This window comes from Toxotes jaculatrix, chromosome 12 (assembly GCF_017976425.1).
Source record: "Toxotes jaculatrix isolate fToxJac2 chromosome 12, fToxJac2.pri, whole genome shotgun sequence".
NCBI lineage: Eukaryota > Metazoa > Chordata > Actinopteri > Toxotidae > Toxotes > Toxotes jaculatrix.
The window spans coordinates 13,428,248-13,445,222 of NC_054405.1; the positions used below are offsets into that span (position 1 = coordinate 13,428,248).

Genomic DNA, 16,975 nt, shown 5'->3' on the forward strand with positions numbered 1-16,975 from the left:
ATCTTTAAAAAGGGTTTTGTATTTCATTGTTTCCTTTTATTGATCTAAAATATCAAATCAATAGACAACAGACACTCGTCAAAGGCAGAGGGAGGTCTGTACATTTAGCTGCAGCTGGAGTGCAAAGTCATTTTTTTAATATAATTAATTAGTTGCTTCTGCATCATGAGCTTAGACATGAAAATGAACACTTGAATGATGAAAGTGTATACCCTCTTACAGTTACTAAATTTACCTCTTTAAATAATAAATTGTGTGTTGTGCTTGCAAAGGATCGAGTCCACCTCTCTCCCACCCACTTCCTCTCTTTGGACTTGATCTTTTTCAGTTTACTTAGTATAAACACAGATAACTGTTTGTCATTGTGTGGGTGCTCTGTCTGTGATGCCGCCACTCTGAATTTTAAGATTATTCTACTGTCGGACTGATTGGACTGAAGTGAGTCAGCTAAATTTCCAAAATGTAAATGTTTACATTTGCATCTAAATCTAAATGCATCTCCAGATTTAATTAGCCTTTCAGCTCTTGCTTCCTTCTTGTTTGCTTCTCATGACAGTTTTGTAGTTAAGGAAGAAATTGCCAGAGAATCAGGCAGATTGTTAGTGTGGTGAAGAACAATGTCTGGTCTCACAGCTTTTGACTTTGAATACCGTACACTTTGAGTAATAGAATGTGTTCAGCTCGGCGTGCTTCTGTCTCTGTATGGATGCACAGTATGAGACAGGAACAATCTCAGTGAGACAAAATGTGGCTACCTTTTTTTAATGAATGCATCAAGGGCTTCTACATCTGTATAATTAAAAGTGCAGGTTTATTTGACACAACTATGGAGATGAAACTATCAGGACATTTTCTATCTGAGCTCTGTTCAGGGAGGATGCGGTTTCTGCTGCATGTCCTTGTGAATGTTGCTGTGTCATATCGATTCTAGTATGTATTAATGAGTAATATTCAACCTTTGCACCGAATCTATTGCTCCCTCCAGCTGTCATCTCACCATGACATCTCTTTCATTCATTAGGTGGTCTACAAGAACAATGAGTTTAGACTGGAACTGTCACGGCTGGCTGAACAGCGGGACCCTAAGATCAGTATCCGCGGTGACCTAATATTCGGCTGCGAGAATGTGGAAGCGGTAGAGCCGGTCACCTTCGACACGCCATCTGCCTACTTGACATTGCCCAGGTGGAACACAAAGAAGACAGGCGCCATATCTTTTGACTTCCGCACCACAGAGCCCAACGGCTTGTTGCTGTTCAGTCATGGCAGTCTCCAGGGAACGCAGCCCGACAGGAAGCCCAGGGCTGACTTCTTCGCCATAGAGCTGCTGGATGGATTTCTCTACCTGGTCATGGATATGGGCTCTGGCAGCATCAAGATGAAAGCTAGTAACACGAGGCTCAATGATGGCGATTGGTGCCATGTGGATTTCCAGAGGAAAGGACGCAACGGTAAGATAATTTGGTGTATTTGTGAAGGCAGGAGGATGCCTTCTGTCTACTCCTGTTACTGTGTCTCTCCAGTTTTAGCTGTGGAGTAGAAAAGGGTTCCAAGCTGTGAAATCGCCATATGCCAGCATGGATACAGTCACATCAGCACATTCTTGTTTTTTATGCAGTGAAACACGCATGCATATTAGGTTTTAATTACAACAATATTTTAGCTGCAATAATATATGTATGACATTTTGAAATCTGTGTTAACCTATTTCACAAGTGGCCAATTATACAGTCATCTGCCTCAAATTAGGAAATGTCTGCCTTATTAGTGCAATCTAAATGTCTGCCTTATTAGTAGAAACCAAAAAATACACACAGTGCCTTCTACTTCTTCTTTCACATTTTACTAAACACATTTCCCCTTCTTCTCAAGCAGGGTAATATGATTTTGTCAATTTGTCATTTGTAATTCTTCACCTTTCCACAGCAAGTTTTAGTTTTAGCTTCTGCTTTTGCTCACAAAATCAATTCCTAAGAACTGGCAACACAGTTTCTTTATCCACAGTTTTGACAACAAGCAGAGACTGGTGCCCACTTCCTCAATCTCACAGTTTGTTCTCACTTTTCACTTAGCACAACCCACACACACCTGTTTTCATTTACTGCAACAAAAACATTGTATAAGTCCAAGTTGACTCACTGTTAATGCCTGCCCTACAGGCTTCATCTCTGTGAACAGCCAGAGCATCCCCTTTTCTGCTAATGAAGGCAGTGAGATCCTTGACCTAGACGGCGACATGTATCTTGGAGGTTTACCTGAGGATCACCAAGCCGTCATGCTCCCCCCTGAGGTGTGGACAGCCTCCCTCAGCCTTGGCTATGTGGGCTGTGTGAGGGACCTCTTCATTGACGGACAGAGCCGTAACTTGTGGAGGCTGGCGGAGGTTCAGAGCGCCACAGGTGTCAGCAACTTCTGCACCAGAGAGACTCATGTCAGGTGTACCAGAGACACATGCGCCAACGGTGGACACTGCAGGGAAGGCTGGAACCGCCACATTTGTGACTGCAACGGTACTGGCTACCTAGGTCGCAGCTGTGAAAAGGGTAAGGGTTTCTGAGCACGGTGGTAGTGGATGCGGAGGATAAGTGATCTTAAATTTGCTGCTGCAAAGCTTTTAACACACTTTGGCCAGTATTTTATTTATCAGCTCAGCTGCATAGTGGCCTTAAAGTGCCTGCATAGATAAAAAAAAAAATTGATACAAAGAAAATTCATTAACATACCTTAATGCTCAAGCCTCCAAACAATAATCATTTCATTAGCAAATGCTGTCTGATCATCTATATGCTGTATAATGTCACAGCAAGTCAAATGAGAGCCATGCCCTCAGCTCAAAATAACCACTCTACGTCCACAAAGGAGTCCAGGTGACAATGAACGGACTATAGAAAGTTCAGTTGTTTCTCAATTAAGCCATTCAAAAGAACATTACAGTATTTTCCTACGTTACAGTGATTCATTAACGAAGTGTCAGTATCATGAGGTTGCCAGTGTTATGTGTGTTTCATTAGAAATGCTGTGCTGCTTCGGCAGCGTAATTTGGCCTGAATCACTTAGCATTTACCATGCAGATGGTTTTCTCACAGAGAGGCCAAATTACGCAGATCCATTGGCAGCTAATAGTATGAGGGATATAAGAAAATCCCTTTTGTATTGCACTGTGATGGGTATAAATCCTTCAGAAATTTGATTGCTGCTGCAAGCTCACTGATGTCTTCGTATGCTCCAGGCTGTTTCTGCCATCTGGTGCGACTGATGAAAACTGCAATCTAAAATTATATCATGGTGTACCTGAGATAAGCTTGAACAGAATTCAGGTTTCTTTCCATAAATTTTTTTTTTTTTTTTTTAATTTAGAGTTTTGATTCCCGTTAGGGTTCATTGTCCACTAATGCTTCATGTTCCTGAAATCCACAGAAGCCACCACTGTGAGCTATGACGGCAGCATGTATCTAAAGGTGGTGCTGCCAAGGACACTCCACACAGAGGCCGAGGATGTGTCCCTGCGCTTCATGTCCCAGAGGGCCTTTGGGTTGCTGATGGCCACCACCTCTCAGCAGTCAGCAGACACCCTGCGTTTAGAGCTGGACGGAGGCAGAGTGAAACTCACTGTGAACCTGGGTAATGCTGCTGCGGCAAATGCGAGCAGATAATACCACTTGACCTTTCAGGACATGTCACTTAGCAAGAGTTCTCATATTAGTTTTGTCTCAGACTCTCCCATACCCATCTTCAAATACAATAACTACAGTTGCTTAAAAAAGAAAGTACATGCCTTGGTTCTTTTGCACGTAGCAGTTTTTCCAGAAACCTGGTGTGGTTGTGTAAAATTTAGCCCATTCAGATTTATTTAACTGGAAAGTAGTGAATTAAATTATGAATCTTCAATTTAAAATGAAAGCGATAACAGCACTTCCTAACTTAATGTTCCTTTTCAAAAATCTTTTTGCCAGCTACACTTTGGTTTTTTAATATCAGGGAGTGAAAACCCATCACAGTTTTCAGAGTTAGACTCAAAATCTGCTTCTTGACGTATTCTGCTCCCTCCTTGCTCTCATTTCTGTATGTCTTGTTTTCTAATGTAAATACAGCTTCTATGTTGCTTCATTTAAAATTCAATCCAACATTAAATACAGAAAATTGTCAACAAAAAAAAAATACCCCATATTAAAACTTGGACTTTCATTTAAAGTTTAGAGTTGAGAAGTGGTTCAGTTATGGATGGGACTCATAGAAATAGTTTGACCTTTTGGGAAATACACTTACTTGCTCTCTGGCAGAGAGTTAGAAAAGAGGATCAATAGCACACTCATATCTTTTCATGAAATATAATGATGTACTAGTAGCCAGTTAGCTTAGCTTAGCACAAAGAATGGAAACCAGGGGGACACAGCTAGCCCGGCCTTGTCAAATGGTAACAGAATTCAGCTCGATAACTAACACGTTATATCTCGTTTCTTTAATCCGTAAAATAACAGACATGTAAAAATGACCATTTGCTGTTTTATAAGGGTTATTTGTCAGACTGTTTTTTGTCCAGGCACAGCAGCTTTCTCAAGTCTTTGACTGGTTGCCTGGCAACAGCTCAAATCCAAGATGTAGTCAGATGCATAACCCCCTAATAAAATGGCAAACTGTCGTATTTACAGTTTTTGTTAGCTGCACTTGTTAGCCAGCTCCTGTCCATAGCTTCATACTTAACAGACAGGCATGACAGACTCGTCTTCTCTAACTTACCACCAGAGAAAAAGTGTATTTCCAAAAACTTTTGGTTTCCCAGGGTATCTAGGGCTTGGTGATTAAAAAAAAAAAAAAAACCCAGATAATAATCACAATAATAATTCCCACAGAAATGATGATAAACTGATGAGTAATTTATGATAAATGTGTCTATTCTGCATCTGGGTCAACCCTCATTTGCACAGTCACCCTACTTGGATGCAGCAGAAGGCCTGTGTAGCTGACACATGTTGGGCCAAAATAAATACAACAGCCAGTGCCAGAGTGCATCAGCCAATACGTGCAGCATAACATGTTCGTCTTCTGTGTGACGTTCATTTAAAAGCAATGCTACTGTTGCTCTGTTGAGGTGAAAATCCTGCATCAAGTCATTGATTCAAAAATAACTGATGGTTTAAAACTATGAAAAAGCTTCATCTGATTTATTTAGGATTCAGTCCTAAACTGAATATACCCCTTGAACTTCAAATTAAAAGGTACCCTGTGGAGTTTTCTTGTAAACAAACAAGTTATGTTTATATTCAGTGTTACTCACCAAAACAAACTGAGATCTAACAAACATGCTGAATTCATTTTATTCCCCAGTAATGGTATGTATTTATCAAAAAGTTGATAAAATTGGTCAATATGGACCACTATTGTGATAATATTTTTGGCTATTTGTATATGGACATTGTGTTTAAATGTTAGCCTGTGCATCTTAACCAACAGACCACCAGGGCGACACGTAACAACAGTTTTAGCACAGTTAATTTTACAATTAGAATTTTACAAAAAAAAACTAGATAAAAGGTTTGTTTGCTTGTTTGAGGCAAACAGCAAACATGGGGGACAGTGTGACAGAGGGGTATGACATGCAGCACACACACACACACACACACACACACACACATACACACACCAGTCAGGGAATAACCGGGAATAATCACCTGTTCACATGGAAAAAAACATAATGCTATACAAAACTCAACAACTGAGTAAAAGAAAATAAGAATGCTGTATGTAAAATCAATCTTCAAAAAACATTTTGAGGAAGTATTTTAATACAAATAAGTATGATGAAACTCGTGCCTTTTTAAGCAACTGTAGGTTTGTATTTATATCCTGCCTTCCCTCTCTCTCTCTCTCTCTCTCTCTCTCTCTCTCTCTCTCTCTCTCTCTCTCTCTCTCTCTCTTTTGCTCTCTCTCTCAGTTCATCCAGTGGTCAGGTCCCATCTGACCATCCCGGCTCTTTCAGCCCTTCAATGGCTTGTCTGCAGTTCAAGGAGAAGGCAGTCAGAGACCAGATCCATCGTTACCCTGAGATATTACTACTTAAGCTGCTCATGCCATAGATGTGACCACTGTAGCTCCTTCCCCTCACATTTACTGGCTTGTCCAGTTTAGAGTCGCTTCATTGAGCACAGGGTGCTAGAAATGGACAGACACAAACACACACACACGCACATACCCTTGTTTTACTAAATTCATGGGGACCTCTCATTGACATGAAGCATTCCCTTGCCCCTTACGCTAACCTTAACTATCACAACTGATGCCTAGCCCCAACCCTTACCCCAACATTAACCTAAACCTGATTCTAACCTAAACCCTAAAACCATGTCTTTAAACAGCCCTTTAAACTTGTGGGGTCCAGCACTTTGGCTCCTACAAATCTGTTGGACCCCACAAGTATAGTGGGCTCCCAGTTCCCATGAATATAGTAAAACAAGTCCCCAACCCACACGCACACAAATATACATGCACCTGCAGCACTCTGGTCTCTGGCTGTCTGTATCCACTGCTCTGTGATGGTTGACAACTTGAGAGCACCCCTCAGCCACATGACTTACACCAATATATTCATGTACAGTTGGATAAATTGGTTTCATTATTCAGAACATGGAAATGATGAGTGGGTGAATCCGTTTTGAGGCCAGAAATTTGAATACTGCAGACGGATTCAGAAGATATTAGCTGTTGGAGCCATGAGAAAATGTTAGCAATGAATCACATTTGTGCTGCTGTCATTTCTGTCGTGGTGTAAGGTTCATTGTGGCTGCAGGTTGTGCAAATCGCCCTTTTCCTCTGCATTTAACTTGGAAAATATATATTACGGTCAGGCCTGCAGAACCAGCAGGAGACTGCATTATTTCAGTTAACAGCAGTTTGAGTGACGATCAAGGTTTGGGCTTTTGAGTAGAGGTTCATTGGTACAATAAGTCAAATTTTTACCAACCAATCAAACTTATTAAATTTCACATTCGTGACCTTCTATGTACATTTCAGTGAAATCAGTCAGTCACATTAATGTCTGCGTCACTTATGAATGGATGCTATCTTAAACCCAGTTTTGCAATATAACACACTCACAGAATATGACAAGGGACTATCTGTCTCAAAAAAACTGAGAAGATTAGATCTGTCAGGAAACTGGTCATTTATTGCAAATTGTGCATAATTCCAGTAATTTCAGTAACTTAAGTGCTGTTGTTCAGTCGCCACTCACACCTGTTCTTTGCAGAAAAACTATTGCCACTTTGATACGCTAATGCGCTTTAGGGTTTGTTTTGTTTTTTTATTCTATTTCAAATTTGAAATTCATTATTACCTCCACATAAGACACTCAGATCTAACACAGGTTCCATTCTTCATTTTTGTTATCTGTTTCAGACAGTTTTCTTCACAACGGTGCATGTTTGTTGAATTACCCCAAAGCGCATATTAGACGTGATATCTGAAACAGATTCATTTGCCAAAGCTGAATGAAAGCAGCCGTATCACAGCCAATACCGATGCTAAAAATAAGACCAGTGCACCTCTACTTTTATGGTCAATAAAGCCCTTATTGATCCCAACTTTGATCTGGTCTATTGTCCTCCCAGCAGCACCAGACGCATGCTGAGGTTTTCCTTTCACTCAGTGTTCCTTTTTCTAATGTTATGTACACTACAGGGAGGAAACTGGCGGTTTAGACTCTCGAGGCTGTCCCCGGATGGTGGGCTCTGAAAAGCACTGAACTGTCTGCAGAATATACCTTGAAGGATGTGAAATATTCTCCTCTTTTGTGCTGTTCTTTTTTTTCTTTTAATCTCACCATCTCACTCTCTCTCTCACCAGATTGTATCAGGATAGACTGTAATCTCAGTAAGTGTCTCCTATGATTATTTACTGTAACATGATTTAGAGAACATGCACTGTGGTATAATCATATGCCTCTTTCTCTGTTCCCTTATGAAACAGAACATAATTCATTTATTCTGCTCCACAGTTGTGGAAACCCCTTGTTTACTGTTGCTGGTACACTGCTCATAAGCATCATTACAAAGATGAGAACAAGAATGAGACTTCACTGTGGCGAACAGTTGTGCGGTTGAATATAATTGCATCCTTTTGCTCTAAGCTCATGAAACACACATTTTAGTAACAATTTAAATTACACATTGTCTCATTATTGCAGCGTAATAATGTTGTAATCAAATGCTAGCTAAATTTGACATGCAATAGACTGCTGTTGTGCTGCCAATAAGTCTATCATTCATTTGCCTGTGACTAACATAACTGGTAATTGGGTAGAGTTCAAGTACAATCAGCAATTATCTGCAAGGAGAAAAGCAGCGCTCGGTCTCTGTTTAGAGAAAATTCGATTTTGTGACAGAGTAAACACTGCATTGGCAGACCTGAGATTAAATTAAAGGTTAGCCTGATACCTGATCAATAGACGAGTATGAGACAAGGCTGTCAAATATCAAAAAGACCTTTGTTTTGCTTGTTGAAATGTTGAAATGTTGAAATGTGTGAGAGAGAGTGCAGTTTGTTGCAGCCAGCTCTTCCTATTTTAGAGGGGAAACTGTTAGAATATACTCTCTTTAAGCAAATGAAACCATAAGGTGTCAATTTTTCATGAGAAATCTTCGAATGCAGTAAGCATTCGCCTAATTCAAACTTCTCATCATACATCAACACTTATCTTACTTTGCATTGTATTGAGATTTTAATTTTAAAACGAATCCTAGACCAGACTGAATATAAAATGCAGATGGAATACAGACTGAATAAGCTGCATGAATGTATAAAATGTCTAAAATCCTTCATTAGGAGAAATTATTCAATACAAGCACTCAGGCTGGGAAACATGACAATAAAGTCAAATACATGGGGTATTTAAATGAGCGAACATAATGCCATTGATTAAAAGGCAGATGAACGCCAAAGTCAGATCTTCCCCTGTATTAACAGAATTGATTTCCTGGTATCCCATACTCCTGTGAAATGAAGTGGTACTTTAGGTTGTGGCGTGATGATGTTGGAATTTATGATGCAGATTGCTGGTCTCACCTGATAGTGGGCAATTTAAGTTTTGGTTCAGACTGGAGCGGTGTGAGAAATAGATAAAAGCTATTGCCAGTGGAGAGGTGAACGGCTCTCTGATACAGATCATCCAATACAGAAGAGGCTTATGAATGCTTATAAAAGTTATCACTATAATCGAGTGCCGGCTGAAAGCTTGTTTCCAACACTCATGTATGAAGAATTCCCGACTTTTCTAAAATCAAACATTTGACTGTTAATTTTCCATTTTAGAGTGATTTGCAGAGCTGCCTGAGTATTAGTCATTAGACTGTATTTATGATCACCTGAGATGCAACATCTGTTTGTGTACTCTCAAACACATTTTGATCTTACGCATGTAGAATGGAAAAATCAATAACCCACAGTCTGTATTGTAATTTTGTCTCATGCTAATCTATTGATCGGAGGTTCAGATTTAACGGCTGTACAGCGAAAAGGGACATTTTAACTGTTAGAGCAGATTTACGACACGTATTAGCCTAAGCAACAGTCCATTATATTGAATGGGCAACATTGTCCTTCTCTGATCAAGGTGAGTAGTGTGTGTGTGTCTCTTTGTATGTGTGTGGATGGCTAGACAGAAGTGAGATGCTTAAGTACTGTCTATGTAAATCTGTTCAGTGACCCACCTGCAGGAGAAACGAAAAATATTCAGATAAATAATGATGCAAATAGCAAAGATAAGAGCTATATTGAACATAACTTATATACTCTATGTCCTGATATCTGCCCAACACGTTGTATCTTCTACCACCAGATGGCATTGTACCATCATGCACTGTCCACAGAAAGTGCATACGGTATGTGTACTTGTCTCTGTGTCAAAATTAATCACCTTCCTGATCAATTATACTATAAATATGCTAGACCAGTGACCTTTGATTAGCTTAATGCTGCAGATGTGATGATGGATGGATTTTATGCTTGATAACAGAAAATGAGGCCAAATTTTAAATTGCAGAATTATCTGCCTAAATGACTTAGATAGTGACACTTAGTGAGCGCTATCATTAGGGAGACTTACAATTTGCACCACAGAGTGTTTGTGAATATTAGGATTAGCTTATGACCTGATTACAGGATCAAGAATTCGTATTTCTCAGGTGAGGTTTCCTGCGCGTGTAGCTGATTTCTTAAGGAATCAAAGAGACAGCCCATCTGCAGCAGCTGCTTGGAAGCTGTCCACAAGTGGATCCAACCGTGGGAGGGTGGAATGTTGTAAGAACAAATGTTGCAGCAGTGCTCTTGAGTACTTCTCTGGAATCAGGGGAATAATGGTACACTGCACACTTTTGAAATGGGGCGTTTGTTCTGCAGAGTTACAGAATTACCATGGCATGCTTTGATTATCACGCACACCCTGCATTCAAAGCCTCAGCTCACCCATAGTGCTGACCTGTATAAGCGCACCGTGCCTTTGAAGTTATCCTTGTTTGAAAATATTAATCAAGTTCAATTTTAACTGAGGATCAAACTGGACAAAATAGACCCTTTTACATGTGCAGCTTGCTCTTGAGCCTCTGGAAGCTTGAGTTTGTGATGCAAGGGTACTTTGAATGGATCCCACATTTCAAAGGGTTTACAGTCAGATGTCTGTTTGAATACATATTATATTCCACCATTTTACTGTCCTCTGCAGTTTTAGAGATAGAACATTATTCCGGTATGAACACGGTGCGCAGTCAGTTTTCTTTCATCTACTTCATTTGCATACTGACTTTTGAAAGGCAAAATTATTATTACTGGTCCAACAATTACTGCTATTAGTTTGTACAAATACTTATTAAATATTTTAATGAAGAGAGCAGTTCACCAATTAAGCAATGCATTGTTGTAACATTAGGTTTCTATTTAAATTTCATACTTTCTTCCTACATTACCCACAATGCAACCTGATAGTTTACGGTGCAGTTGGAGACTTGGTAAGTGGCATCAGTTGAGTCAGCAAGTCATCAGATTTCCCTCAGCTCCGACTGCAACCACAAAATGGCTTTATACAACTTCCTTCACATGTGCTGTACTCCACCAGACCTGCAGACAGACTTAGATGTGTAAGATTGGTGGAATTCCACAGTTCTCACTGTTTTTCTATGTTGGTTGCTTATTGAGTTGTTTGGGTGTAGACATTAGATAGCAGGGAAGCTCCCCTCTAAGAGGCACAGATAAGATGAATAGTCTCCACTATCCAACATCTCACCATCCATTCTTTCATTAGAGCAAATCCTGTCTATACCTCTGTTTTCATGATAGAGATTTACAGGGTAAAGATTTCTGTTTTTGAGTTGGACATGATTCCAGTGAGGAGTTTGTTTTTCATTATCTAAGTAAATCCATCAAATATAGAGGGAGCCGGATTTGATGTGATTGATCTGTGTGGAGTGGGAGCTCTACATTCACCAGGTGGACGGTGATATCGTGCGGTGATCTGTTAAAGAAGCTTGATACGCAGTCCCCTGGACGAAGTCTCCAGTATTATTTCCCCGAGGATGAAACAGTGAAGTGTTCGGAAACCCGTTGATGTTTTCCATTTATTGCCCTCTGTACGTCCCCTGTAATTCTCCTGCACCCTGAGCTCAATTAGACAGACAAACCCCTAAAGGCGCAGTCAGCTTAGGCATGGCCAATTAGTTTCCCAAGCGATGTCAGAACTCCTTTGAACTGCCGTGTCGGCCTGTTGCATAGGCACTGATTCGGGATGACGGTGCTGCAGTGGCAAGCTTCTGCACTGTGACCTATTTTGAAACTGGCGAGAAAGACAGAGGATAGTGCAGAAACGTTGAAACTTAAAGCTACGTCTTTGAATCCAAGCCTCCAGATAATATCTAACATAACTCCCCGGCAGGCATCAATCAAATGCCACAATAAAGAGAAGTATGCGTCATGCCATTTCAGTACAGAAATCATTTTACACACTCAGTCTCATGGAATAGGAGATACTATTGTCATTTATTTGTCTCATTTCTCCTTTAAGTGTGAATGCAAATTTGTAGCTGCAGGTAAATGTATGTGTGCGAGTGATTCTGTAAGCGAATTAATGTATGCACCCTGAGGAGAGAGTGCTTCTCATTTTGAGAGCTTTGTGTGGAAAGGAAGAAAAAAGTGAGTACTGAGCTGATTTGGTATGATTATCACTTAATGCTTTTCTCCTCTTAGGTAAGGGACCAGAGACACTCCTGGTAGGCGAGAAGTTGAATGACAATGAGTGGCACACAGTGAAGGTGGTGCGGCGTGGGAAGAACTTGCAGCTCTCTGTGGACAATGTGACCGTGGAAGGTAGATTAGGAATCAAGGAGCTTATGGCAGCAAAGGTGCAGATATATTGAGAACTATTTGGCAATTAAAGCCGCGTGTTTCGCTCCACAGGCCAAATGACCGGCGCCCACACCCGCCTGGAGTTCAACAACATTGAGACGGGGATCATGACAGAGCGGCGTTTCATCTCTGTGATGCCCTCCAACTTCATCGGTCATTTGCAAGCGCTGTCCTTCAACGGGATGCTGTACCTGGACCAGTGCAAGAACGGAGACATCTCCTACTGCGAGCTGAATGCTCGATTTGGCATGAGGCACATTGTGGCCAATCCTGTATCTTTCATAACCCAAGCGAGCTACTTGGCCTTCTCCACTTTGCAGGCCTACGCCTCCATGCACCTTTTCTTCCAGTTCAAGACCACAAGTCCCGATGGCCTGATACTTTACAACTCCGGTGATGGTAGTGACTTCATCGTGGTGGAGCTGGTCAAAGGGTAAGTGCTGGGGTGTTTGGTCTTGTACAGTAAACACAGTCCATGCAGGCCTTGGCTAAGGAAAGATAGAGGAGCCTATTTGGGACAAGAACAAAATAGTTACACCAGTTTTTTTTTTTTTTTTGTTATTTGTATAGTATTTTATTTCAATGCAAAAATACTTGTCTTGCAAAAATACTTACGCAAAATACTATTCCTGCAAAACAGGAATGGGAGCTTTTCATCTCTCTTGAGCTCCAAATTACCTAATCATAATTCACATCTTCAATCCACCAGACTTGAGCACTGAGGAGAGACACAAAATAGCTTTAAAAACATTTGTTCATCATAAATAATTTTGTTAAGGGGAGCGACACAGAGAGTGGATGCACGAGTGCCAAAAAAACAGTATCTGTTGTTACCACTCAACCAGTGTCATTCACACAATCAGACCTAGTCAAGCACATTTGGCAACTTGACTCAGTCACAAATATGTTCCAAATGTTTTATTCATTGTTAAAAAAAAAAAAAAAAAAAAAGAATTTTCACAGAGAAAATAGCAGAGAAAATTTGTCGAATCAGAGCAAGAAAAGCAACGACCGTAGTGTCTCACTGTCAAACCATGCGCAGACTTTCTCCCAGTAATTAGTCAGCAGCAGGCCTTGTTCGGCTCTGGAGCCTGCAGCAGAAGCTCGCACAGACAACACAGACGAAAAATGGCTCACAACACTTCTGTCATCGTTTTCAGGCTGCTCGGTTTTATCTGTAAAGTGTAGCTGTTGCTTAACTTTGATTCAAACAACTTTCGTTTTTTTGACAGTGCACTTTCAGTGTCTGCTGATCAAATTTAAGATCATGATGCTACGCCTGAAGGCTTATCTTGGGTATTTACATTGATTCACTGTTTATTTATTTGAACACGCACTTGAAAATCTCTGACTTTAAAATGCCTCAGTGGTAGTAGCACAGAAGAGACTGGTAGACAGCATTGCACAGCTGCAATGCCATGTATGCCATCAGAATAATTTGAAAGATACTGTAATCACATAACAATATTAGATAAGAAATACTGAGTGTATACATCTGCCTTGTCCTGCAGGTACATTCATTATGTTTTTGACTTGGGAAACGGGCCGTCACTAATGAAGGGAAACTCTGACAAGCCGCTCAGTGACAACCAGTGGCACAACGTGGTGATCTCCCGGGACAGCAACAATATGCACGTCCTTAAGATTGATTCCCGTACTGTCACCCAACACACCAATGGAGCCCGCAACCTGGATTTAAAAGGTAATTTATCTGAACAATCAAAAGTGTTTTATTAGAGGAGATAGAGAATACTTTTGTTGTCGTTGTCTTTTTGTATTTTTGTTCTAACATCATAATAAGAATACACACTGACTATTGTGTAATTCTGTGAAGGCATAAACAATTACTGTCTCAACTCAATATTTTTAGCATGCATCAACATTTAGAGTTGGGTTTGGAAACATGCGCTAACACGTACTCGGTTTGTGGCAAGTTACATAATTTTGATGGAGAGATTTTTTTTTATATAAACCAGTTCCTGTATCTTGCAGGGGAGCTGTACATTGGTGGTCTTGGGAAGAGCATGTACAGCAGCCTGCCCAGGTTAATAGCATCCCGGGAAGGTTACAAGGGTTGTCTGGCATCAGTGGACTTGAATGGAAGACTCCCTGACCTGCTGGCAGATGCCCTGCACAAGGTGGGAGAGGTGGAGCGCGGCTGTGGAGGTGAGGAAGTATGCAACACCTGTGTATCATTGCTATAATCGGATTTCCTAGTATTTCCAACAGCTGTCAGGGCAGAAATGAATCCAGAGGATCTGCCCACGCCACATATTTTATTCTGTTAAACAGCTTTGTCCAATGTTCCGTTATGATTGGCCAGTGAACACATTTTGTGGTTTTATTATTTCTGATTATACACACTAACCTATAATAATATCCATCTGCGTTTGAGAAATCCAGCTGTTTTTATTTAATTCTAATCAAAGATAAAGCCTCTTTCTCAAGAAAGCACCCAGTAGCTAATGGAGTTTTGCCAAGGCTGGATAAGCCCAAAGAATCTCCCCAGGTAGCCACAACTTTAACGGGACTTTAACATTGCACTGGTTGTGACAGAATAGTTATGTAAGTGTACCCAAAGTTTGGCCGGAGGGTGACGCTTAGGTAAAAGTCATGGAGTCTCCAAAATCACAAGGCGTCTCTCCTTACTGCAACGTGAATGAGTAAAGTTGATTTTACGGCAGTATGAGTTATTGGTAAAGATATTTAATGATTAGAAAAAGATTCTGGCCTGATAGTGGTTATAGGGTCTCCAGAATGAGTAAAGCTCCTCTTGAGAGTCTGAGAGGTTACAAAAACTTCCAAGCCAATCTGATTAGTATTTTGGAGACTTTGAAACATTGAAGATTTGTGAAAAGATTTCCTTGACTTTATTCAGAAGCCTCCTGATGCATTCACTGGCTGAAGGCTAAACATCAGTCCTTGTTTAAATTGCTGTGACTGTGCTGAGCTTTTTTTTTTTTTTTGGAAGCTTGTAAAATACATGTACAAGTGATAAAAATTCCTTACATCAATATTTTCTGTGAAAACATTAATATTTTTAGTCTTGTTTTGCAGCAGGTAGCCATTACGTATTTATTCCCTTTGGACAGTAGTGAAAATTAATAATTATAAAATGGTGAGAGGGCATCTGGTAAATCTGCTGTCTAACCCTCTCTAGGTCCCAGCACCACCTGCACAGAGGACTCCTGCCACCACCAGGGAGTGTGTCTGCAGCTGTGGGAGGGCTTCTCCTGTGACTGCACCATGACCACCTACGGGGGGCCGTTCTGCAGTGACCGTAAGTGCAGGTGTATTTACGCCTGAGTGGGCAGAATGGTGGGGGGAAGGTTTTTTAATAGAAAACTGGTTACCATGAGGAAAATGATAATGATCAAATCCCACTAAAGAGTAAGTGGTTGACAATTGAAAATGTCTGCAAAATATTAATTTGCTAAAAAAGACGTTTCAGTGAGACTCGTGTTGGTTTCTAAGGCTGTTACAGTGACAGATGTGTTTCCAGATCACACAAAATTGGCCTTTCAGAGCCTCTAATAGTGGCTGTCTAGTGGTAAGTGGTTGGCTAGTCAGTCATAACTGTTGGGGAAAACACTATACCCAAAATTTGAGCTGTTCAAGAAATAAGAGCCCTGCTTTATCTGCAGAAGAATGCATTTTTATAGCTCATCTAACTCAGTGGTTCCCAAAATTTTTTTTGGCTTGTGGACCCCTAAAACTACTCTCAAAGTAAGAGGGGATTTTAATTCGGTGTGACTGAAATGTTTGTTGTCTTTCTAATCCCTTTAATCACGTGTTGGCCACTCAGATTTTATTTGGGACCCTTTGGGGGGCATCCTACTTTAATTGTTTAGAAAAGGACATAACTTAGACAACAGTCACACATGGTCATCAGTGGGACCAGTTGCCCGTTATAATACTATATGCAAATGAACTGAAACCACTTGCAGCCTCATCAGTCTGGAGATTCATTTTAAGCTTTGGAAAACGATCAACAGTGATGCAAAATGTAAATGATTTGGAGGCACTGGGTAAAGCATGTAAGAACACTACAAAAGAAGTCCTTGTTGAAAATAACAATGACAATTCAAAAGTTTAATGACTCACCACTCTTCAGTCGTATATGATCACTCTCTGTTTATTATAGTTTTTCCTCAAAAATATCTTACTCTCATAAAGAGAATGTGATGGGAAACATGACTGCATGTCTTGGCCTTACATTTTCAGATATATACTCTTTAATACATGCATTTGAATACATGGTGTTGTAGTGTATTTCTAACTCTCGTAACTGATTGCACACCAATTGCACATGGCACATTGATGGCACCACATTTCAAAAACCTCTGGTTCAATTGCTGCTTCCAATATAAAGAGCCCTCAATGTCCAAAATAATAGGCCCAGACTTTTACTAGAAGCTTTTCATACTTATAATAGCAAGAGATTAACATTAAGCTTATTGGTCCAATGGTCATGGTGAGTTAAGCTTCATTTGCTGCGGAGTCATTTAGAATAACTGCAAGAATCATGCCTTAATCATTATTGAAATGTGCTGTTTTGCAATATTTTTTAAAGAGAGGAAACACTGAAAAC

At 40.4% G+C, this 16,975-nt stretch overlaps 1 protein-coding gene across 1 annotated transcript in view; it reads left to right on the forward strand.

The window, feature by feature from the left end:
* Positions 1-16,975, forward strand: part of nrxn2a (neurexin 2a) — a 96,738-nt gene that overhangs the window by 25,092 nt on the left and 54,671 nt on the right. Inside the window, exons 7-15 of the mRNA XM_041051746.1 lie at positions 1,022-1,451; positions 2,160-2,543; positions 3,418-3,621; positions 7,840-7,866; positions 12,226-12,345; positions 12,436-12,817; positions 13,896-14,086; positions 14,377-14,550; positions 15,545-15,664. Of these exons, the coding sequence (XP_040907680.1) occupies positions 1,022-1,451; positions 2,160-2,543; positions 3,418-3,621; positions 7,840-7,866; positions 12,226-12,345; positions 12,436-12,817; positions 13,896-14,086; positions 14,377-14,550; positions 15,545-15,664 (2,032 nt within the window). The remainder of the gene's footprint in view (positions 1-1,021; positions 1,452-2,159; positions 2,544-3,417; positions 3,622-7,839; positions 7,867-12,225; positions 12,346-12,435; positions 12,818-13,895; positions 14,087-14,376; positions 14,551-15,544; positions 15,665-16,975) is intronic.